The 25,529-nt window shown below is 36.7% G+C and overlaps 2 protein-coding genes across 3 annotated transcripts in view; one reads left to right on the top strand and one right to left on the bottom strand.

The window, feature by feature from the left end:
- Positions 1 to 699: 699 nt before the first annotated feature.
- LOC121384273 (tubulin alpha chain, testis-specific-like) lies at positions 700 to 8,644 on the bottom strand. Its single transcript, XM_041514590.1, has 5 exons — positions 8,493 to 8,644; positions 7,415 to 7,637; positions 3,859 to 4,007; positions 2,992 to 3,144; positions 700 to 1,664 (listed from the first exon to the last, which is right to left on the bottom strand). The coding sequence occupies exons 1-5, from the start codon at positions 8,493 to 8,495 to the stop codon at positions 837 to 839; spliced, it is 1,356 nt and encodes a 451-aa protein (XP_041370524.1). The 5' UTR covers positions 8,496 to 8,644; the 3' UTR covers positions 700 to 836.
- A 2,500-nt stretch (positions 8,645 to 11,144) lies between these two features.
- Positions 11,145 to 25,529, top strand: part of LOC121384080 (rab GTPase-activating protein 1-like) — a 41,273-nt gene continuing 26,888 nt past the window's right edge. Inside the window, exons 1-3 of one of the 2 annotated variants that reach the window (XM_041514303.1) lie at positions 11,145 to 11,227; positions 16,682 to 17,049; positions 17,714 to 17,918. In XM_041514303.1, the coding sequence (XP_041370237.1) occupies positions 16,731 to 17,049; positions 17,714 to 17,918 (524 nt within the window). In that variant the 5' untranslated portion in view covers positions 11,145 to 11,227; positions 16,682 to 16,730. Of the gene's footprint in view, positions 11,325 to 16,681; positions 17,050 to 17,713; positions 17,919 to 25,529 lie in introns of both variants that reach the window. The other variant, XM_041514304.1, reaches the window with a different exon arrangement.

The following is a 25,529-nucleotide window of genomic DNA, read 5'->3' as shown; positions in this document are numbered from 1 at the left end:
GCCTAGTATTTCTACCTGTGCAGCTTGCATATTTCCATTTAGGCATTCTTATGACACGGTTCCTTCCATGTGACATCATTAATTAAAATGGCTGTTTTTCTGTGGGGAATCTCACGTTATATAATTTCAAGGATTTTCCTTGCAGTTCTAGCTGCACGACTGGAAAACAATTGATGCCAGATATTTTTTTTTTACCACAGCTTGGACCAGTGTTGGTAGAAAGACATCAATGCAAATCAACCAATGAAATATTTGTCACCTGTTGACAGCTATGCGGAGATAACCATGCAGCTAATACCACACCAGTGGAAAGGCAAACTAAGGGTGACTTAATTTTTGTTGTAAGAACTTGGGATGGTGGTGTATCATGTACTATTACTAGGTCACTGTGACCTACTTTTCACGGTCTACTGCACATAACAGTAAATCCTTGTCCGGACCATATCTTGTATACAGATGCATACAGGACCACCAAATCTCACACGTAGGAACAACTTGGGATGGCGGTGTGTCGTGTTCTATTACTAGTTATTTATAATGGTCAGTAGATACTATTGATAAAAAAAAATATTTTTTGTTTATCTTCCCAACAGGAGCATATTTTCTGACGGGTGGAAGAGAAGAAACAATTAATCTATGAATGAACAAATTGACATTTTATATTAATTTGTTTTTAAACAACAAAGGCTGAAGTCTGGCTTTTGAATGTATGTTTGTTTAATTTTTCAAAATTGCAACACATGTTGACTGGTTCTGCCTGCAAAACGAGTTTAGTGGTTTATAAACGGCTGCATTAGAAAGAAATTGTCCCGAGTTATTAGTTTTTACGTTTCAGTTTAGTATTGATCCTGATCCTCTTCACCTTCGCCCTCCACAGAGTCGACTCCTACTTCTTCGTAGTCCTTCTCAAGAGCAGCAAGATCCTCCCGGGCCTCTGAGAACTCTCCTTCCTCCATACCTTCTCCCACATACCAGTGCACAAAGGCACGCTTGGCATACATGAGGTCAAACTTATGATCAAGTCGAGCCCAAGCTTCAGCGATGGCAGTGGTGTTGCTCAACATACAGACAGCACGCTGGACCTTGGCTAGATCTCCTCCTGGCACGACAGTTGGTGGTTGATAGTTGATCCCAACTTTGAAGCCAGTTGGACACCAGTCCACAAACTGAATGGTGCGCTTTGTCTTGATGACAGCGATAGCAGCATTGACATCTTTAGGAACCACATCGCCTCGGTACAGCATACAGCAGGCCATGTATTTGCCGTGGCGTGGATCGCACTTGACCATCTGGTTAGCTGGCTCAAAGCAAGCATTGGTAATTTCCGAGACAGAAAGCTGCTCATGGTAGGCCTTTTCTGCAGAAATAACTGGTGCATATGTGACTAGTGGGAAATGAATTCTGGGATATGGTACCAAGTTGGTCTGGAACTCTGTTAAGTCAACATTAAGAGCACCATCAAAGCGCAAAGAAGCTGTAATTGAGCTGACGATCTGACCAATCAAACGATTGAGGTTGGTGTAGGTTGGACGTTCAATATCGAGATTCCGACGGCAAATGTCATAGATGGCTTCATTGTCAACCATGAAAGCACAGTCTGAATGTTCCAAAGTAGTATGAGTAGTCAGGATGGAGTTGTATGGTTCTACAACAGCAGTTGAAACCTGAAATGAAAAATGATTAAAAATATATATATATACATTTGTATTACTAGTCAAAGTAACATTAGGCCAACCTTTAAACAAAAATTATTCAGTGACAACCCACTTTATTCCAATATGATTTTTCACATGAAATATGTTGGTAATAAAAAGAAATAATCAACAGACACACTGTTAAAGGTATAGATCACCATCCTCGGTGGTGTAGTGGTTATGCTGAAGCCGGTAGGTACCGAGTTCGTATCCCAACTGAGGCAATGGAGGATTTTTTATGCCAGTATCGGCTCCAACTCTGTGTGAGTACACCGCTAGGCTCAATAGGTAGGTGTAAGGCCACATACACAGTTTAACCAACGTCACGGATGCGATTATGTTTGTTTCTCACGAGTGTATGACCCCACATGGGGGGGGGGGGGGGGGGGGAGAGAGGAGGAGAGAATTACCTGGCATACCCTGTCTGTTGGTTCTGTGTACCACAGGCTCAGGCGAAGTTGAAGTTTGTCTTGATTAACGAAACCACTAGAGCACATTGTTTTATTAATCAACAGCTATTGGATGTCAAACATATGGTAATTTTGACAGTCATAGAGAGGAAACCTGCTACATTTGTCCATTAGTAACAAGGGATCTTTTATATGACAGACGGGATAGCACATACCACGGCCTTTGATATACCAGTCGTGGTGCACTGGCTGGAACGAGAAATAGCCCAATGGGCCCACAGAAGGGGATCGATGCAAGACCGACCGCACATTAGGCATGTGCTTTATCACTGGGCTACATCCTGCCCCAAGGGCTCAGGTGATATAGCTCAACTGACAACAAGCATGGATCACAGCCCTATCAGGTAGTCCCATACCGAAATGGAAATACTGTGGCTCCATTAATAAAATGGAGGGTAAGCAATTTGATCTTTTAATTAAATGCATGAAAAACATGTTTATATGGGGTGGTAATTTGATTTTTTTTTTATAATTTTATGGACATGAGGTTTTTTGTGTGTTTTTTTTACTTTCTCAAATGTGGAGTTTACGCCACAATATGATTTTTTTTTTAAAAAGAAGCCCTGTGTACAAAATGTAATACCCAAATAGTGTTGTTAAATGCAGTATGTAGTTCACATTTTTAAGCAAAGCATGACAGATGGACTGCTATTTAATCAAGTTTAATGCATTATTTTCATTCTTACATGTCTCATTTAGTATACTTGTTCAAAAAGATTAGATACAATAATACCAGTTGTTGACCAGTGGTTTCAATGTAGTGTAACAGTTATGAAGTTAACATTGCCATTGAAACATTGGTGTACAACAATGAAACAGTAAAATACCTGTGGAGCGGGATAGACTGCAAATTCTAGTTTGGATTTTTTCCCATAATCAACAGATAATCGTTCCATCAACAAGGCTGCAAATCCAGATCCAGTGCCTCCTCCGAAACTATGGAAAATGAGGAATCCTTGCAAGCCAGTACACTGGTCAGCCTGTAACACATACACAACAAATACAAAAATAACAATAAAGAAAGCAAAAGTATTTATATTATATTAAACCTTGAGTAATTTTGTTTAATGGTAGTAAATAAGCAGACTACTAGTATTAGAGGAAGGAAGGAAGGAAATGTTTTATTTAATGACGCACTCAACACATTTTATTTACGGCTATATGGCGTCAGATATATGGTTAAGGACCACACAGATATCGAAAGAGGAAACCCGCTGTCGCCACTTCATGGGCTACTCTTTTTCGACTGGCAGCAAGGGATCTTTTATATGCACCATCCTATAGACAGTATAGCATATACCATGGTCTGTGATGTACCAGTCATGGCGCACTGGCTGGAGCAAGAAATAACCCAATGAGCCCACTGATGGGGAGTATTTAGAGATGCTGTTTGTAACATTCTGCTTCAGCTCATGAAATTGTTAATTTTCAACTTTTTCACAATATTTATTTTGATGCCCACGTGAATCAGTAATGTTTAAATTGTGGAATTAATTTTTGTTTGTTTTTTCATTATTTGAATGAAACAGACATTGCATGTCATTTTTACAAACCATAAGCACATACACATAAAACTTTACAAAAATGTTTGTCAACTATTTGAATAATCATTAACACAAATGGTCATATACCCCTTTAAAACAAACATTAAATAACTTGAATACAGGCAAAGACTCTTTGTGAAATTTACTCACCAATTTTCTAATTCTGTCCAAAACAAGATCGATAATTTCTTTGCCAATGGTGTAATGGCCTCGTGCATAGTTGTTGGCCGCATCTTCCTTTCCAGTGATAAGCTGTTCTGGGTGGAACAATTGACGGTATGTTCCTGTGCGTACCTCATCTGTAATAGAGAAGACAAAACATTTAAATAAACATACCATCCCAAGTTGCAAAGGTTGAACCTGACCTGGGCTCAAGACCTTAAAAGTTTGAAGTCCAGCAACGTCTCCAGACTTTAAAGGTTAACTTAATAATAAAGTTTAAAATGCTTTGCCATGTTGTAGTCCAATATCTACAGAAGCCTATTAGTGCCATCATATACAATAAAATATTTCTATTGCCAACATATAATCTAGGGGAAAACTCAACTTTAGACTTGGAAAACTTAACTTTAATCTTGATAAGATCAACATATCAACTTGGAAAATCAACATTAATCTTGGGAAAATCTACTTTAATTTTAGAAAAATCAACTTTTGTCTTGGAAATATAAACTTTTAATTTTGTAAAAATCAACTTTAATTTTGTAAAAATCAACAACCTTTAAAGTTACAGTCTCTGGTTACCATATTATAACATCATGTACAAATATGAAATACAAGCTCAAATGCATTTTTAAACCGGTTTGATCTTGACAACGTATTATCGACAATCGTACCTTCCTATTTCAGAATTAATATTTCATAAAGTGTTCGTAGAACTTTCAAAGTTTAGTTTGTATACTAGTAACACATTAATCATGTATATATTTTTTAAATAAAATATACTAAAGTAGACAATGAATGTTTTCACTTCTTAATTTTACGTGTTAAAATCGACAAATTCAAATAAATATTCTTTCGTTTGGAAAGGGTAAAGTTGGGGGGTGGGGTGGGGGTGGTGGTGGTGGTGTTTAACAACATCAGAGTTAGAGCATATTGATTTAATAATCATCCGATGCCATACAACCGTAAATAAAATGTGTTGAGTGCGTCATTAAATAAAACCTATCCTATCCTTCCTTCCATCTGCTGTTGTATGTCTAACATTTGGTAATTTTGACATATAATCTTAGAAAGGAATCGGGTGCATCTGCAGAGGGAGGGTATTGGAGGTTGAAACCCTTACTTGCCCAAGCTTAAAAAAAATTGAAATGTATTTTCTGGGGGACCATGGCCCCATATAAACTTCGCTCAACAGTCTATAACCCCAACCCCGGTGAAATCCCTGCACTCACGACTTGGAAACCTGCTACATTTTTTTTTAGCAAGGGATCGTTTATATGTACCATCCCACAGACAGGATATCACATACCATGGTCTTTTATATACCCGCCGATGGGGATCGATCCTAGACTGACCGTGCATTTCCAAAAAACACCTTTTTAGGTCTAAATAATGAATAAAAATAACATATAGTCTTGAAAAATGTTATGTAAATCGAACACAGTACCCTCTTCCTCTACCCCTAGACATGCATCGAAGTAAGCATTGTGTCTGGTAACCCATTTACAGGTTACCACAAAATATAGCCTGGTAACCTATAGGTTACCACAACTACTAGTATGTGAAAGTTAGAATTGAATTGCACAAGTGCACACTAACATCGGTGCAATTTCGTACGAAAAAACTGAAACGCGGAAGTAAATCCATCTAGTGGACGCAACTTAAATGCAGAATGACTATTACTGCTTGCAATTGCACATTGATGCAATTCCTTACCAGAAAATGAAACGCGGAAGTCCGGAATGTATTGTCTGGTTTAAATTCGGAAACGAAACTACCGTTGTTGAAATTTTTGTCCAAAAAGAAACCCTGTTCTTGACTTTTCTTACATGTGGTAACCTACCGGTAACCTGAACGACCGTTCTCGACTTATTTCGATGCCTGCTAGAGCGTTACGTAATTAGTAACACCCCCTTACATGTAACGCGTATGCCAACAGCTGGCCACTGTCAAAATTTCAAGGCAAATCCCCCACCCACCGACCCCTGGAACGGCGTTGTACCATACCTCTATGGATATAAATATGTTTTGGAGATATGAGACGACCCCTCAATCAAAACAGTTGAATTCCACACTTGTGATAAGCCAATGAAAACCGAGATCGGTAGGAGCCCGTCAAGTGTCCCACTTTCGAAATACTGTTGTTGTTTTTTTACCTGGATAAGCCAGCGTAGTGAAACCAATGCGGAGTGCGGCGTCATATTTTCACCAAACGTAATTAGATTATCTGTTCTATATGCTTAAATAATAAAAATATTTCGGATACTGCCGCTTTAAATGGACATTCCCGAGTTTGCTGCATTGTAAGATTTTTTAGACTAATAAAATATTTCTACGATTAAACTTACATATTAAATATATTTTCTTGTTTAGAATATCAGTGTCTGTATGTTCAGTGTGTTTCTGGTCGTCTTAATATTAATAAGAAGCTCAAACTGGATTTTGTCTTCAAATAATTTTGTACGTACGAAAAAAATCTTTTTTAGGAAATATAATGATATTTAAACTAGTACAAACACTAGAACAATCAGAAACACGTTTAATATAGAGCCACTAATATTTTATGCAGAAAAATATATTTGATATGTAATTACAATCGTTAAAAAGTCTTTGTTAGTCGATAACATCTTAAAAAGTGCAGCAAACTCAGTAATGTCCCTTTAATATATTATAATTAATCAACAAACAGTGTTGGAATAGGACCACATACATTTAACATATTAACAAACTAAGTGTTAGAAATATCACGTAATATTTTAATAGAACCATGTACCTTTAATTAATATATTGTTAGCTCATAGCTATTAATCATGTACATGTACCTGTATACATACATAAGTTATAACGCTATTAAATTATGAGACTGAGATTATTCCAACAGTGACAAAACCTGCATGATTATGAATTCTTTGTCAATTTATTTTTAATTTGACTTAAATTATTGTCATCTGGAGCAAACGTTTGCTCCCTGCTATTTTCTAATGGAGATGCCCATTAACAATACAAAAGGATATTTTATATGGTAAGCACTTTCCCCATAGACAGTACAGTACATACCACAACCTTTGATGTACCATCCATGGGAACTGGTTGGAATGGTAAAAAACCCAAGTCCATAAAGGGTGATAATTTCTGCCACTCATTACACCCCAGGCAAGCACTGTAGTCTGTATCACTTCAAGCTGTTAACTTAAAGGGACATACCCTAGTTTTTAAACACTAAGGCATACGTTTAACTATTATAACTGAAATCATACTTTACTTAGATTTTATGGTTTCCGTGCACTCGAAGTGTTTTTGGTCATCCTGGTGTTTTTAATATCACAAAATGCATTTGTCATATTTTTAAAAACGCATGTGGGTCTGAGAAGTAATATTTATGGAGTCAAGTTTTAGTCTATTTTTAGAGGGTATTTCACCAATTCAAAGTCGCAGACTCGTATTTCACTCAATTGTAAGCTTATCCAAAATAAGGTTTGTAGATTAACTAAACTTCGTGTTAATGTTCACTGGTTGAAACTAGGGTCTGTCCCTTTAAACTTACCAACGACAGTAGGCTCGAGATCTACGAAAACTGCTCTTGGTACATGTTTTCCTGCTCCTGTCTCACTGAAGAATGTGCAGAAGGAATCGTCACCTCCTCCAATAGACTTGTCGCTTGGCATCTGACCGTCAGGCTGTATGCCATGTTCCAAGCAGTACAACTCCCAGCAGGCATTGCCAATCTGCACACCAGCTTGACCAACGTGGATTGAAATACATTCACGCTAAGGAGGGGGAAAATTATATTTTATATATAAACAATTATTTTATATCATATATGTACATATACATACACATGCAGTACATGTAACTGTTAAAAGGATTGTAAGATGGGGGTTTTTGTGTGTTTTTTTAAACTACAAATCAAAATAGAATTTTTTTTTTTTGAAAAAAAAAATCCTTTTATGTCAATCCAAACTGAAATTATTATTATCACATACACAGACACAGAGTTACTGAAAGCAGGGATGGGGATATCGGGTATTGGCTTAAATTATAATTCCTTAAATTAAAAACAATATTTTGTTTAACAACACCACTGGAGCACATTGATTTATTAATCATCGGCTATCGGATGTCAAACATTTGGTAATTATGACATAGTCTTAGAGAGGCTATTGGATGGCAAAAATTGTTTTCATTTTGACATATAATCTTGAAGAGAACACCCGCTACCTTTTTTTCACAATAAGTAGCAAGTAATCTTTTATATGCACTATTCCACCAACAGAATAGCACATACCACTGTCGTGGTGCACTGGCTGAGATGAGAAATAGCCCTATGGGCCCATCGACGGGGATCGATCCCACACCAACCGCTTTACCACTCGGCTACGTCCCGTCTCCTCCTTAACACAGTTAACAGTACGTTGAAGCGTCATAGCCAGATGTATTATTTTATTTTTATATTACTAGTTTATACATTAAACTGACATGCATAAATTAAAAAAATACAATAATTGTGTAGGCCTACTGTTCGAAGCCAAAACAATGGTGCCACAATTGGCATTGGCGTCAACATAATTATGGAAACAAGTCATACTTAATCAAATTAATTACTAAAAACATATTTTACTCACCATGATGGAAAATTAATTGTAGATTTATCGTTTTTAGTTGGTATTTGTGTTGCTTAATTGGTGTTTGAGTTGCTCTGAGTCGTGTAACGAAACTCTTTTTCAACTCAACAGCCGTTAAAATGATGAGCTTTTCCTTTTATACCATCGGTTTGGCAATGACGTCATCAAGATTATTACCGTTGACGTCACGATAACGTTAACTGAAAATTGTAAACTGGTGGTGAATGTGTTCTGTATTGTGATTGGTTAATTACATTCTTTTTCCGGGATCAAATGAAAATAACACACGGAAAGCTAATGACGTCATTAGCAATAATTGGAACAGGCGAAGTTGACGATTCAAGGGTCTATAGTTAGATTGTAGCCAGGTTTTTTTTGTTTTTTCAAGAAATAACAAATATACACTTCGTTCCGTAGAAAAACGATTCAGTTTACAATGAACATAACCATATTGAGTTTTTAGATTTGCGGGTGTTATTGTCTATTTGATGTTCGCAAATGTTTAATTTTTGACCTCGGGCTAACGCGTTCGGTCAAAAATCACATTTGCGGGATAAAATAAACGATAACATTTGCAAATCTAAAAACTCCATGTGGTTATCTTCTAATTAACTTAAAGTTCACACAATAAAGTTACAAGGGCGCAGGAAGGTGAGCGCCCCCCCCCCCCCCACACACACACATGCATACATGCACACACACACACACACACACACACACACACACACACACACACACACACACACACACACACACACACAATACATATATATATATATATATATATATATATATATATATAAACCATCGCTGTTGCTACAAAGTGATTGGGTCCTTTAGGGTCAAAAGAAAATATTTGTATAAATAGTACATTGAAAATTCAAGTTGCTATTTTCAAAATAAAACTTTCAAAAATACAAAATAAGGTTTTCTATAGCGTTTTAAACCTCAATTTGTGAAATAAAACTAGAATGGCAAACCATGCCGTATGCAGTAGACCGAAATGTTCAAAGATGGCCATTTTGATTAATTAGTCCTACTTTAACGAGATACACCACTAGAACACATTGATTTATTAATCATCGGCTATCGGATGTCAAACATTTGGTAATTTTAAAATAGTCTTAGAGAGTAAACCCGCTGTTTTTTCCATTAGTAGAAAGGGATCTTTTATATGCTCCATCCCACAGACAGGATAACACATATCACACCCTTTGATATACCAGTCGTAGTGCACTGGCTGGAACGAGAAACAGCCCAATGGGTCCACCGACGGGGATCGATCCCAATTAGACCGAACGCAAATCAAGTCAATATTATGGATTTTAAACGTGGCCAACTTCATCTGGCTTACCGAAGTGAACTAGACCAGTCCAAAAATTTAATAGATAAACATTTAGTATATTACACAAAAAGAAAATGTTTGTTTTGTTTAACGACACAACTAGAGCACATTTAGGAGATAACCATATGGAGTTTTTAGATTTGCGAATGTTATTGTCTATTTGATCCCGCAACTGCCAAGTGTCATTTTTGACCGAAGGCGTTAGCCTGAGGTTAAAAATTAAACATTTGCGGGCATCAAATAGACAATAACACCCGCAAATCGAAAAACTCCATATGGTTATGTCCAGTGTAAACTGAATCGTTTTTCTACGGAACTAACTGTATATTTGTTATTTCTTAAAAAAAAAAAAAAAACCCGACAAAAAACCCCCAAAAAACCTAGCTATAATCTAACTGCAGACCCTTGAAAAACAATTTGGCCTGTTCCAATTGCTAATGACGTCATTAAAAATGACGTCATTAGCTTTCCGGGTGTTATTTTCATTTGATCCCGGAAAAAGAATGTAATTAACCAATCACATTACAGAACACACTCGTGATCAGTTTACAATGATATATTAATCATCGGCTATAGCTATGGTAATTTTTACATATAGTCTTAGAAAGAAAACCTGCTTGGAATTGACATAAATTTTACTAGTGCTACACAGTGTTTCTGCCAGAATCTTCTTCTTTTTTTGCGTATGGCGCTACGTAATTGAATGCAACCACAGACAACAAGGGGTATGGGGGACCACCTCCAGAAAGAAAATGGGTTAAGTTTAGGGTTAGGTTTAAGAAAATCATACAGTGGGCCTAATGATAAGTCATTAATTTTGTAAAAATGTTGTTTAAAAAGGTATCAAAGTCACTTTCGCTCGTTAGATACATTTTAAAACAACTCGTGAGATAAATGATATCAAACGGCCACTCATGTATTATGTATCGGATTAACCGTGATTGGAGGCGCGTGTCAAAGGGAGAGTGAGAGTGGCCTAATGGGGGTTCGGCGGTCGAAAAGTAAAACTGATAAAATCCCTATTTTGGTGACAAAATGTATGCTAGAGGACTTCCTACCACCACGTACCCGCCATGAAATAAGCGCTCGGGATAATTATTGAAATCCTGATTTTAAAATGAAAATAATGAACTGGCGGAGATTGATCAGTTCAGGTCAGGTCATAGGTTTTAACGTGCACATTCAGAACAAGCCGTTGTAGCGCACGCCTGTCATGGGCGCAGGTGTCGACTTTCACCGGCTTCTCCGTCCAGGACATTGATATAAATTAGGTTTAAAAAGGAAAAAGAAAAAGAAGGGGGAATAAAAAGAAAAAGAAGGGGGAATAAAAAGAAAGAAAAAAAGAAAGAAAAGAAGAACAGTGACGTCACTAGTCAAAAGCGCCACCTAGGTATCAGCCATGTGTAATTTTGTTGTGGTTTTTGAGGAAGTGATTTTTATCAGTGAAGGGATGTAATGTCGACGTTCTAAGCATGGCTATTTGAAAAGTAATTTCTAAATTTGCAATGGTTTCTTTCTCATAATCACCCAGTGTTTGATCAAATTTAACGTCTCTGTATATGAACAATAGAATAATAATCGGTTGCATCTGTCTGACCAGTAATAGTATATATCATAATCATCATTGTATATGACCCAGTGGGTCAACATTACAGGATAATTTGGGGGGGGGGGGGGGGGGGGGGGTGTCATAAAGTATGTAAACAGAGTGGGAGGGATATTTGGACATTGTCACATGTTTGTGTATGAAGAGAGGAATCTGTCATTTTGTATCAATCAATCAATTAATCATTTATTTCCATGAATCATATTCTGTAACAGACAGAACAATAATATAATCAAATAGCAAGAAAAGAAAAACTAGACATGTTACAATGGTTACAGTTAATATCCTAGTATACTTATAATTTATATATTGGTAACAATGTTTAAAAAGTGACAATATCATTAGGAGGTACCATTAAACTTAAAGTGACTGACACTAGTTTTTAAACACTAAGGCATATTTTTCACTGTTAGAGCCATTTTTGATAACTGAAATGATACTTTACTTAGATTTTAATATTTAGATTATCCATTACCAAACACCCAAAGTATTTCTGGTCATCCCAGTGTTTTTCACTCTGTTGTAACTTTATCCAGATATGTTACAGGCTTGTAGATTAACTAAACTTGGTGTCCATTTTTACGAGTTAAACTGGGGCCTGTGCCTTTAAGCCTGGTCATTTTTGTACCATTGTGAAAAGTTAATTTGAACCACGGAATATTTTGTTTTAGAAATTTTCATTAGCTCAGCGCCAATAGGTTCTGTTGACTGCAATTGGATCGTTAGTTTGAGTTAGTTTTTTAGTATTGACATTTGTGGTTTTAAAGTTTACATCCCGTTACTGTTCTGCCAAATTATGTCTTGTGTTATTTTAGATTGGGTATTTGTGTAAAACTTAACAAACTGGCGTGGTGGCAGCGCAGGGACACGATCCTACATATTAACAGTGTTACCAGGTTCATTCACATCAAATCCTTTGCAACATATCGCAACCGATCTATATTTTAGGTTGTTTTGGCAAACTTCCGGCGTTCCACGTTTCTGCGAGACCACATTATACTTGTTGTTTATAAATTATGTATAGAATGTTTGAGAATAAATTTGTGTACATGTATTTTTATAATCTTTTATAATATGACATATAACTATAATTGTTTGATAAAATTAACAGAATAAACCCGTCCGCATTTGAATGACTACATAAATCACAGTAGTTGAATTGCAGACAGCAAAATAAATACACTGCAGCCATGATCTATTCTAAATACATATTTATTTTATAATAATAAACTAATTTTTATTGTATTTGGATCAATGTGGTTTGAATGGCTCAAAAGAGAAAACCTTGGGATTGAAAAATAACTTTACCTAATTGCTGATAATGAGTGTTTTACTTAGATTATTTTTGCAGAAATAAGATCATTTTTGAGATTTACTTGTTATTTAATTATTTATGTCATGTAATGAAATTAATGTTCAATGCCTTCTTTAAAAAATAGTCCAATCGGACTACTTTTTGTTCCAGCCAATGCACCGCGACTGGTATAAGGCAGTGTGTATGTGCTATTTTATCTATGGGATTGTTCATATAAAAGATCCCTTGCTACCAATGGAAAATTGTTGCAGGTTTCCAATAGTTGATTAATAAATCAGTATGCTCTAGTGGTGTCACTAAACAAAACAAACGTTAACCGTTAACCATTCTTACTTTATAATAATTTAGTAATGGGGTGTGTGGGGTAATGATCAAATGTACAAACATGTACATGATGGATAGGATAAGAAAATCCCAAAGTTTGTGCAAACATGCATTATGGATGGCCCCCAGCTAAATATTTTTCCTCTTGTTTGTTGATGGGTGCATGGCTATACTATTATCAACCATCATCAAATATGTAATGTCAAAAACACATGTGCACAGATTACCTGTTTATAATCAGACTTCGGTAGTCGATATTCAATGTGATATCAAGTAATAAAATGTTGCATGTATTTTGTTTGCTTCAGTTGTTTCTGATGTTATTAGATGACATATAAACTATGATGTTCTCAAAAGTTGTTATTTTTTAACCACTATCGCAAAACAAATCCCACATGGCAGACAAGGAGTGGGTAGCCCTTTCAAAAAAGTGTCATCTGTAAAAAGATTGTTTGCCGAGCCTAAATTAAATAGAAATGAGTACATGTCCTACATTTATTTCTAACTTTCTGTGCTTTATATGTCCAACCGGAGGAGTCTATGTTTTTTTTTTTCTTCTATAGACAGGTTTTTCTGATTGTCGCCCAGCAGTTTATGATGTTGTCATGAGATGGCGTAACTGTACGACCGCCATTAAGGGAGTGAAATTCACGCAACAACAACATGTGACGGCATTGCAGCTGGGTGCAATTTCAGTATTTATGACTTTTTCGGAACGTTTTGCAAAAGCAAAACCAGTCTCTCGGATAATTCAACCTCATTTAAAGATTGTATATTCATATCAATATCGGTGGAAATCTGTGAATGATTAAAACATAAATAATAAAGCACCTATATACGCCAACACAAAAGCATAGCACACGCAAGTGTAAATAATTTTGATGGTTATTAAGTGAAACTTTACTGAATGCATTCTAAAATGTAGAAAAGTATTTCATTTATGTACGTTTGTAGAAAACGTGGTGTAGCATTTTAAAGAGACTGAACTTGGATCTAGAGTAGATGTCAACGTTTAGCTGTTACTATTATTAGCTCTGGGATATTCCAGATGTGAGCACATACATGTGGTTGAAGTGGGGGCGCAGTTAACACTGCCGAATATTTATCTCTTTTTTTTTTTTATATATATATATATATATATATATATATATATATATATATACACATACGAGTTATTATGGTGTTAAATGTGTGTGATAAAATGATAAATAAATAATTTAACGACGTAACACGCATGCATGCCACACTGAAAATCGCACCCCACCCATTTCATTGAATTTGTTTTATGATTATTTTTATTTATTTTATTATTAATTTTTTTTTCTTATTAATTAATTAAGAAATAATAATAAAAACAGGGGTGTAGCGTGATCTGGACCTGGGGGGGGGGGGGGGGTCGAATCGAATATGAACCAAGTGGACCTTTTTCTATTTTGTTTTTGCACCACCAGAAACTCCATACGTATAAACCTGTATGTTTTAGTTCTGAAAGCAGACCATTTGCTTCGGCGGGGGGTGGGGTGGGGGGTTCGGACCCCATCCCTAGCCTATGCCCCTGAAAAATAAATAAATAAAATAAAATATTAATTAATTTATTTATTTGTTATTATTTTATAATTATAATATATATTTTTTAAATTATTATCTTTTGTTTCTTGGAAATTTTTTAAAATTAATTAATCATCCACAATATACAACACTAAATTACCCTGAAAATGCACCTCTGATTAGCCATACAATTTTCTATATACTAGTTAATTACAAAACGAACCCCTTTGACACTTACTGGTGATGTCCAAGGCAAGTACAAACAAAACAGTAGCTTAGACTGGCGCTGAGGCTAAAATATTGTTTTAAAGTTCAATATATTAGGCTATACAAGTGTCCAGGGAAATTATATTTGCTTGCATAAGTTTAAATTATTCGTTATGCTTTTATATTCGCGTGTATATATACATGCTTTATTATTTACTTTTTAATTATTAATACACTTCCACCAACTTTGATATGAACCTACAATCTTTAAATCGGGTTGTATTATTTGACATATTGGTTTTGCTTTCACAAAATGTACTAAAAGGTAATAAATACTGAAAATGCACCCAGATGCAATGCCTTCACATGTTATTACTGGGCGAGTTTCACTCCCTTAATGGCAGACCGATCACGTGATTCTAAACATGGCCGCGCACAGTAGTTTGACGTCACTTGCCAATAAACCCGTCTTATAGGTCCATCTGATTCATTTAAGGATTGTCTTATTTCATTTATGTTCATCGGGGTATGAAAAAAAAAAAGATCCTCGAACTGTGTGAATTGGCGAAGTTGATCTAGTTTACATAAAAGAAATAACAGATAATATTTATAATTAAATTTGAAACATATTTGCTAATAATAACATTAAAGTTCATATTTTATTTTGAATTATTTTTTTGGTTAAAACAATAACGCTCCGTAAGACAAATTACCAATATAAAATTACGTCATCCGGTATGACGTTCCCTGACGACATAATTTTTACATTCATCGAGAAATTAAAAAACTCCCTTTCCTACAGCTGGACCAATGGGATGATGATATATTGTAATGAATATAACGGAACTTTAATTATATTTGGTTTTCTGGACTTTTCTTCACTATGCATTAAGATGTTGAGCTGAAATGTATATACAAGTAACATGTAGCTTTATCATGTAGAGTTGCATCTACAGATCAAGTTTGATTTTCACAGGGTTTTGCTCATTTATGACAAAGTTATGGTCTTTGAACTTGTGAACAGCCTGTATTCAGCAGTCACCTGACAAAAAAACTTTTTTTAAATTATTATTCTTGTGTTGTTACTCAATACCGGATTGACAGTACATGTGTCATACATACATGTGTATGTTTTAAAAACTTGATTACGGTAACCATTTAATTTTAAGCCTCATCAGAAAGAAAACTGGTTTAGCAAGAAATATACTCTGAATGTGTCCTTACGATATTGAGTCTTTGCTAGCTAACAGCTACATGCATTACAGAGTTTACTGTAGTGGGGGAGGTGAGGGGACTGTAATTATTTTGTATCAGGTATTTCTGTCACATTATTTCAAAACTATATGTGTAATCAATAATCATTGTCTATGAAAAACAATTAATGGCAAAGGCAAACGCTATAGTGAGACTGGTTGATACTTGTGGTTGACCTTGTTTCAGAGCTACCTATTAATTACATGAATGTAACTTAGATCTTGATTGAGAATAGCTGGGTCAGCTGTGTTTATTTTGTAAACTGATATGTTGTACTAGTTTTTCCCTGATAGGTTTATTTTTTTCCTTTTGTTTCTTTACATATTAAAACTATTAATTATTACATGTGTTATTTTCTGAAAAAAATTGTCTTGAAGTTCCTAATTTTTATTAAATTCAACTTGTTTTATTTCTAATTACAATGTAACATAATGTTTTTGTTTATTAATACATATTATTTTATGTATTAATATTAATTGTGAGCTTAACTGAACATTTGGGAAAAGAATGCAGTACTTAGTCTAATACCTTTTAAAACAAAAATATTAAAATTAATCTCTGAATATTTTATGTTTATTAAATATTTGTAGGGAGAACTGGCTGGTGTTAATCAAAGTATGGAGACCTCTTGTCGGTAAGATGGAGGATGCAATATCACAAGGTTCTATCGAGTCGTCCTCAACTGGAGATGAATTTGTTGTTGTTAATGGAGAACCAAAATTTAAGTTGACAGGTGATATTAATGACATTGACGAAGAAATCAGTGTTGACAAGTTGCTAAATGTGAAGATGGCTTCGAACTCTGTAGATACGGAAAAAGGTGGGTCTGAGGAATCGGTGGACAACGTCCTGAGAGGTAGTCAATCAGCCGACGGGCTGATGGCCGATGCCATGTCATCCTCACAAGAGCAGCCCATGTCAGTGATCGGACCAGGTTCAGCTGATGTGTTTCAGCCAAGTAAGAACAAGAATACTATTTTTATTATTAATTTAATTGTTCTCAATTATTTGTGTGTCAGTACTTACTAAGGTGTGTGAATTTTATTTCTCCCAGTTAATCATTTGGTAAATAAGTAACACATTTTGAAATCACCTTAAATGTGATACATTCAGGGTAATTTGATCCCAGTTAAAACTCTTTGTGATAAATCAAAACTCGTTATGACTTGTCTCACCTTGATGAAGTCAAAAGAATATCAGCAACATTGAATAATTCTGAAAAATTCTTGAAGTTAAAAATATCAGCTGAGATTAATAATGAATAACAGAAACCTTCAGCAAGTATTTGTAGTACCACCTGTATCTCTTCAGCCTAAAGTAAATTAATTGGTCCTGTAAAAGTACACAAGTTATAAGTAGCTATATAGTGAAATATCAAAAGATGGCATCTTAAAAGATATGATTTGTTAATAATACCAGCAATTGTTTTCCATATAGCTAATTTAGGACCATGCAATAAATGGTTTTAAGACATTAAATTGTTTATAAAGTTAGGTCTCTCACATTTATTGGTTTACTAATTTTTTTTTTTTTTTTTACATAATCCAAAGTTTTAGCTGAAATGCATTTCCACAAGAAATTTGGATTTTTTTTTACAAGAAAATCTGTTTTATGAATTTCAGATGTCAGTAGGTCAACATCGTTGCCCTCAATGCCAGGTGGTGATTGTACTGTTTTTAATGGAGTTACCTACCTTGGCTGTGCATCTGTGAATGCTCCCCGCAGTGAGGTGGAAATTTATCGTAACATGGCTGTGTTAAACGAACAGTCGAAGATGGTTATTCCTGTTGTTTTGTCAGTTCCTAACACCTCAGAAGGTGTTGTGACGTAAGTAGTTTTATTGGGTTTTTTTGTTTTTTTTATTAGTGGCATGTTGAAATAGATGCATTTAGTAAATATTCATGTACTAACATTTTGTGTTGTTTTTGGTTTTAATTGTACATTATTTATTAATGAAAATTCCTTTCTAACACCTTGACCAACATTTTCAAAGCGAATGTGTTGAGTGCGTCGTTAAATAAAACATTTCTTTCTTTTTTCTTTGCTCTTTCAGTATTTTAACCATTTTTACAGCATTGGGTATTTTTTTCCAGTTTACATTTAATGTTCTTGAAGAACTGAAGACTTAAAGTTTGGGGTTTTTTTTAAACTGAAAATTATGGGTAGTGTTTTTCAATTACCCGGTAAATACATTTTTGTATACATGTAGATGTTAAAAACAGTTTATTTGGTATCCAGAAATGAAACTTGCATGTCTCTAGTTGGAACATAAATAAGAATGTCTGACATAAACAGGGTTTATGTGGATCGTGAAAGTCCTGTAAAGTCATGGATTTTGCACAGGGTTTATGTGGGATGTGAAAGTCCTGTAAAGTCGTGGATTTTGCACAGGGTTTATGTGGGATGTGAAAGTCCTGTAAAGTCGTGGATTTAGCAAATGTCATTTTCCAGGCCTGGAAAGTCATTGAAGTTTTTAGTTTGGTCTTGGAACGTCATGGAAATTAAAAATTGGTTTGTTTTGGGGTTTTTCACCTTTTAAAATAAAAAACTGATTTTCAAAAAGGTCATAGAAAATGCCTTAGAAAACATAGAATATGTTGGATGATAATGTGTATGAACCCTTAATATATAATAGATGTGCCAGATATTTGAATATTTGCACACTTTTTTATTGGTGTTAGATTGTTCATCTAATGAGTTACTTTATGTTCTTAAATTGATTTTTTAGCATATTTCGTTTTCACCTCCATTATTTTATTAACACTTAATTGGTGAAGAAACAGAAAAATTATTAGTTATTTTTCTTTTTCTTACCTACTCTTTCCCAACTAGAATAGTTTAAACAATAACAAACGTATCGTGGCTGCAAATTTTTAATAACTAAAAAAGTAATTTCTTTTCAATATTACCTGTCCTCAAAACAAGTGCATTTCTCCCTTCCCCCCCCCCCCCCCCCCACACACAAGTGGACTGGTCTGAGCATCTCAACAGATAATGGGATGGCCTAAATCTTCTACAGCATGCTCCCTTGTAGTTCCGGTCATGTGACTATAGCATCCTTCTTTTTCTTTTCGCTATACTGGTCGCACCGAGTGGTGTGACGGCCATAGATTTTAGCCGGTTGCTGTTTGCGTTGCTTCACTTCCACGTATATTGGGCATATAGCGTAGTGGGTCTCTATGCTGTCGTTGGCTCTTGACTGTTTCACGGGATCACTGTTTCCGATGTCCTGGTTCCTGCATCACTCTACTACTGTTTTATCAAGTATCATTGCAAGAGCGATTTTGACGTCGGCGCAAGATTTGACGCTGAGATGTCGACTCCAGCTTCGCCGTATCCAGTTGTTTCTGAATCCATGCATTCAGTACTATTTGCTGATCCAGTTACCAGTCGCCCTGCAGTCTAGTCCCTGATGGTGGCAATGCCAGGCGAACGTCTTCGACAGAGTTTCTTTGCGGCCATTCCAGGCGACTCATCATCTGTCCGGGTTGTGGTCTCCAGAAGCAGCCGTGCTATACATCATCCTTCTGGTGTCAACAGTTGATTGGAGCGACTCTTATGGTGGTCACAGACAGTATGACCATGGCGGCTTACATCAGTCGACAAGGCGGGGCACACTCCAGCAGTCTTCTGCGGCTGATGTTTCGCCTGTACGACTTGGTGCATGATGTGCCTCTGTAGTTCCATGCACAACATATTCCATTGGTCTCCAACGTCCTAGCAGACTGTTTATCCCGGCTGTCATCTCCTCAATCAACTGAGTGGATGCTACATCCAGAGGCTTTTTGATGGGTGTGCGAGCGTCTCTGGACACCAAACATCGACCTGTTCGCCACAAAGTTCAACCTTCAACTTCGGGTCTATGTGTTGCCAGTTCCAGATCCAGTTGCCATCGACCTAGATGCTCTGACCATCAGCTGGGATCAGATGGGTGCATATGCCTTCCCACTTCCGATCCTGCTGCCCAGGGTGCTACAGTGGTTTCAACAATACTGTTGTCTGCTGTTGATCACACCGATGTACATTCGCTGCCTCTGCCAGAGTGGGTTCATCTGCTGCTGCATCCCACATCTTGGCTCTACCATCCGCAACCATGCTTATGCCGGCTACACACTTGGATCTTATTGCCATAGGTCTGACGAAGCAGGGTTTTTCTTCCAAGTCTACTACGGCTCATCGATCATCTCCTACTGCGTCGTACAATGTCCGATGGTGCCTGCAGCATGAACTCCAGCCTCAGACAGTTCCTGTACCTTGTCTGGTTGATTTCCTGGTGTACCTCCGTACATATCTGAATCTCAAGGGCTGAGCGATTGCGGGTTATGTCTCGGTCTTCGCTACTGTCCGTGATCCTGCTACTGGTACAAAGTTATCTGCTATCACGGAGATCCATAAGATGATTAATGGGTTTCAATCAGAAGATTAAGTTCATCGCTTCATCCTCCGAAGTGGGTCTTGAGTCTGGTTTTGAGGTCCTTGACTGTAGTACCCTATGAGTCCTCCTTGAAGGCTGTTACTCGGACGACTGTCTTCTTGTTGGGGTTCCCAACGGCTGCTCGTGTTTCTGAACTACATGCCTTGGATGTGGACCTGGTTCGGTTTCACCGTGAATGCAAGTCAGTTACCTTGGGGTTCCTCTTGAACTTTTTTGGCGAAGAATCAGCTTCCTGATCAACCGCCGCGAACGTATGTGGTCCAAGAGTTATCGTCCATCCTGGGTCCGGCTGATACTGAAGTCTTGGCTTTGTGTCCTGTTTGAGCTCTGAACCACTATATTGAAAGGACTCGCTCGTTCGCCAATGCCGTTCAAGGTTGTTCCTTTCTTGTCACCAGATGCACTTAGTCATTACCAAGAACACTGTGGCTCCTTGGATTGGATCTACGATTCTGTCAGCGTACCAGACTGCAGGTTTGCCTGCACATTCTGCCTCAAACCCGCATGAACTGCGTGCACTGGCCGCCACCATGTCTTTGCAAACACTCCTATCCAGCACATACTCACTGACTGTTTCTGAGCGATGGACTCCATCTTTGTCAACTCTTACCTGAGGGACGTCTCCACTGAGGATGTCGAGGGCTTCCATCCTCTGAGTCCTGTGGTGGCTGTGCAGACACTGGTGAACACTAGCCGTCCTCGTCACCGTTGATGGTTGCTGTTGGATTCTAGGCTGCACACCGAGATGTCCTTCGAATCAACAGCTGAGGACTGCTGAGACATTTGTTCTTTTGCACCTTTCATGTACTGGTGCCGGAACTTTTGTCTGGATAACATTTTCCTTTGCACAATCTGCATTTGGTATTATGTTTCCTAACTGGACTAACCGGTTTTGGTGTACTGGTCAGAAAACACTCAGGGGCCTGTTTAGTTCAGTGTTCTGACGGATGCACCCATACAATGTTGTTGCTCGTTATTTTTAATAACACTCCAATACGTTGGGAGGTTACCTAATACCTGCATCCCTGATGGCTACGTCTTCCCACCCTGTCAGAGAACCTGCATATGATGTGGCTTACATCTCCAGTTCCTGTTGGTTTCTTGGTGTCGGGTTTGCCACTGCTGACGGATGCCGCCTTTTCCGGTTGTTGTTCCTAACATCACCTGCATTGGGCTGTTACGGGCATCCTTTGGAAGAGGGGTCTTTATGGTTGGCCTAACTCTTCCCCTGGTAAGTCTCCCTCCGGTCTCTGGTAGTTTTTAAGAGCATCTTCGGATTTGGTACCCACCACCATCTGTTGAATGCTGCACTTGATTTGAGGACAGGTAATATTGAAAAGAAATGGAGAAAACTTTAAGTGTTTTCTCTTTTATAGAAATATTACCTGTCCTCAAGGGTTTATTCCCACCTGTGCCTCCCTGCTTTCCTGTTATCCGTGTAATGCGCTCAGTGAAAAAGAAGGAAGCTATAGTCACATGACCAGAACTACAAGGGAGCATGCTGTAGAAGATTTAGGCCATCCCATTATCTGTTGGGATGCTCGGACCAGTCCACTTGTGTGTGGGGGGGGGGGGGGAATGCACTTGTTTTGAGGTAATATCTCTATAAAAGAGAAAACACTGAAAGTTTTCACCATTATTGTTTTGTTTTGGTTTGTTGTAGTGTGTAAAAATGTCGTAAAAAACAGCCAATGACAGATCTTCCTCAAATCAGAACTAAACTTGTGTTTATTTTCACAGAAATCAAGTTTAAAATATAGCTTGAAAGGGGTTTTATGATTTTTAAAAAACAGATTACTATGTTTTGATATGTTAATTTGGTGTGGTTTGATAATGGTGTAAAAGGCTTGCTGATGCTCGCACCACAACTGATGTAACAAAAGCAATGGTATGTAGGTACTATCATGTCTTTGGGATGGTGCATATAAAAGATCCGATACTGCTAATCAAAAAGAGTAGCCCATCGTGTGGCAGAAGCAGGTTTTGTCTCTAATTCTCTCTGTGGTCCTTAACCCAGTGAATTTTTTGTTTAGTATAATGTCGCAATACACTACTCAAGTTTCAGAGATCGCTACACAATTTTAAGACATTAAACAGTAGTTGCTGAAAATTTTTCAGTTGACTAGAAATATTGCTAATCAAGATTTTGAAATCAAAATGTTCCCTGTTAACCCACATGTCTGATGTCATTTAACTAAATTAAAATGTGTTGAGAGCTTCATTAAAAAACTAAAATTTTCTTTCTTTTGTTACACCATTATCTAAACCATGCTAAATAAAGATGATATGAAAACTTAGCAACCTGATATTCCACATGTATGAGCACCTGGAAAGTTATGATTTGTTTTTGGTTTTTTCATTTACTGTCTTCATGTTTGTTTCACTGTGTTTGTATTTTGTTTCTCCTTTGTTGCAGTCAGTCTGATGGATTTATTCGGTATGCCGTCTTTAATTTTTGATATATATGTATTTACTGCATGGGAATATTTTATTTTGCATACATTTTTTTTCCAGCCATTATTGTGGGATTTTTTGTTGTTGTTCATATGCAATATGCAATGTAGTCTAGTGGTAAAGCATCCGCTTGATATGCGGTCAGTCTAGGATTGATCCCAGACATTGGGCCTATTGGGCTATTTCTCCTTCCAGCCAGTGCACCACAACTGGTATATCAAATGCCATGGTATGTACTATCCTGTCTGTGGGGTGATGCATTTAAAAGATCCCTTGCTACTAATGGAAAAATGTAACAGGTTTCCTCTCTAAGACTATATGTCAAAATTATCAAATGTTTAACAACCAGTAGCTGATGATTAATAAATCAATGTGCTCTAGAGGTGTCGTTAAACAAAACAAATGTTTTAAACAGTGATTTATGTGTGCCTTCCTTTTGGACGAGGTTAAGTTATTAAAGGGATTATTATTATTAGTTTTATTAATAATACTCGACATTCATAAAATAACATAAAACGATTAATAAACACCTATGACATACACATGTAAATTCGAATGTAACAACTATGTTTCATTCATGTAAGAAAGATGCTGTGGAAACACCACATTGACCATTGTGATGTTATTTCAATAAGATTGGTTTGTACATGTTTCTTCACCCGACAGATACTACTCAAAACAAGTTAAGGGTCAATAAATATATTTTATATGCACGTTTATCACAGTATATACCAAAACTAATACTGAAGGCAACAGAATTTTCACTGTTATGACATTGAACACTGTCTCTGTGACTAATGAGCAAATGCAAAAAGCCATGATTATAGCCATCTATATTTGTGGCACTGATGGTCAGATCTCGTAAAATTAACAAGTATTACCAAAATGCCTCACTTTTGTTTTGAGAATTCTGAAGTTTGTTTTATTTAATGACACCATTAGATCACTGATTTATTAATCATAGCTATTGGATGTCAAACATTAGGTCATTTTGATTTGTAGTCTTCAGAGGAAAGTCCATTTATGCAGCATGGGGATTTTTTAATGTACTTTCCCCACAGACAGAACAGCACATACCATGACATTTGATATTTCACTGGGACACTGGTTGGGTTGAGAAAAAACTCTCAGAGAATGGGTCTACCGAGGTGGTTCAATCATATGAAGCAACTACCTCAGGCAAGAGTTCAAAACAACTCTATTGATCTTAAAAAAATTAAGTATCTGAAAAATATCAAAGATTTTGTTAAAGTGATCCCACATTTTCTGTTCTTTGTATTTCTATCTTCTTCGAATGAATCGATCACATTGATAAAAAGTAGTTTTTGGCAGTGTATATATTATTTGGTGCCCAAGATAAATGATTTTAAAAATGAACACTACAGCTTCAGTTGTTTTTATAAGCATGATATCCCCCCAAAAATGAAAAGTTTATAATTTATAAAGAATTGCTGAATAAACAAATGACAATAAGTAAAAATCATGTTACGACCAATTAAATTTGCAATTAAGGACAAAATATCACGACGGGAGTTAGTGGACACAAAAGACAGAATGACCGTTTTGATCATGTGACAAATTTAGCACCAAATAAGTGCTTTTATAGTTGGAAATTGCTGAAACCATAAAATAGAATGTTTTCATTGCTCAAATAAAATATAACTTTTATTGTGTGTATCAAACATACAAATGGATACTGATATGGGACACAATAGATGTTGTTAAAAATACTGTTAAATTATGACTAAAGTTTTTCATCAGTTGTGTTTTCGTATACACTGCAGCTTGTTTCCTTTGATGTCCAGTATGCAGACATATACATTTTTTTCAGTGTGTGAAAAAGGCGTGCATTTTCAAATACCAGACCTGGGTGCTGTAAAATATAGTAGGATATGGGAAAATAAAGAAAAGAAGCAGAGAAAAATTAAGGGGGTGGCAAAACACGAAAGTGGGGCGGGTTGCCCCACTTAAATGGAGCAGCGAGAACACTGCCATTGCCCTCTAATTTGCCAAATTCAAGACTTGCTAACAGTTACCGGCCTCGGTGGCGTCATGGTAGGCCATCGGTCTATAGGCTGGTAGGTACTGGGTTCGGATCCCAGTCGAAGCATTGGATTTTTAATCCAGATACCGACTCCAAACCCTGAGTGAGTGCTCTGCAAGGCTCAATGGGTAGGTGTAAACCACTTGCACCGACCAGTGATCCATAACTGGTTCAACAAAGGCCATGGTTTGTGCTATCCTGCCTGTTGGAAGCGCAAATAAAAGATCCCTTGCTGCTAATCGGAAGAGTAGCCCATGTAGTGGCGACAGCGGGTTTCCTCTAAAAAAATCTGTGTGGTCCTTAACCATATGTCTGACGCCATATAACTGTGAATAAAATGTGTTGAGTGCGTCGTTAAATAAAACATTTCTTTCTCTTTTTTTGCTAACAGTTAATCTATGCAGAAATGTTTTTCAACTGTTTACATTATTTTTCAAGAACATCAACATTTTCACTTTTCTCCATCTTTAACATATTTTCCCTCTTGATCAAAACGCATCTGAAA

Source organism: Gigantopelta aegis, chromosome 10 (assembly GCF_016097555.1).
Source record: "Gigantopelta aegis isolate Gae_Host chromosome 10, Gae_host_genome, whole genome shotgun sequence".
Classification (NCBI taxonomy): domain Eukaryota; kingdom Metazoa; phylum Mollusca; class Gastropoda; order Neomphalida; family Peltospiridae; genus Gigantopelta; species Gigantopelta aegis.
This window is presented reverse-complemented; position numbering and strand designations above follow the sequence as displayed.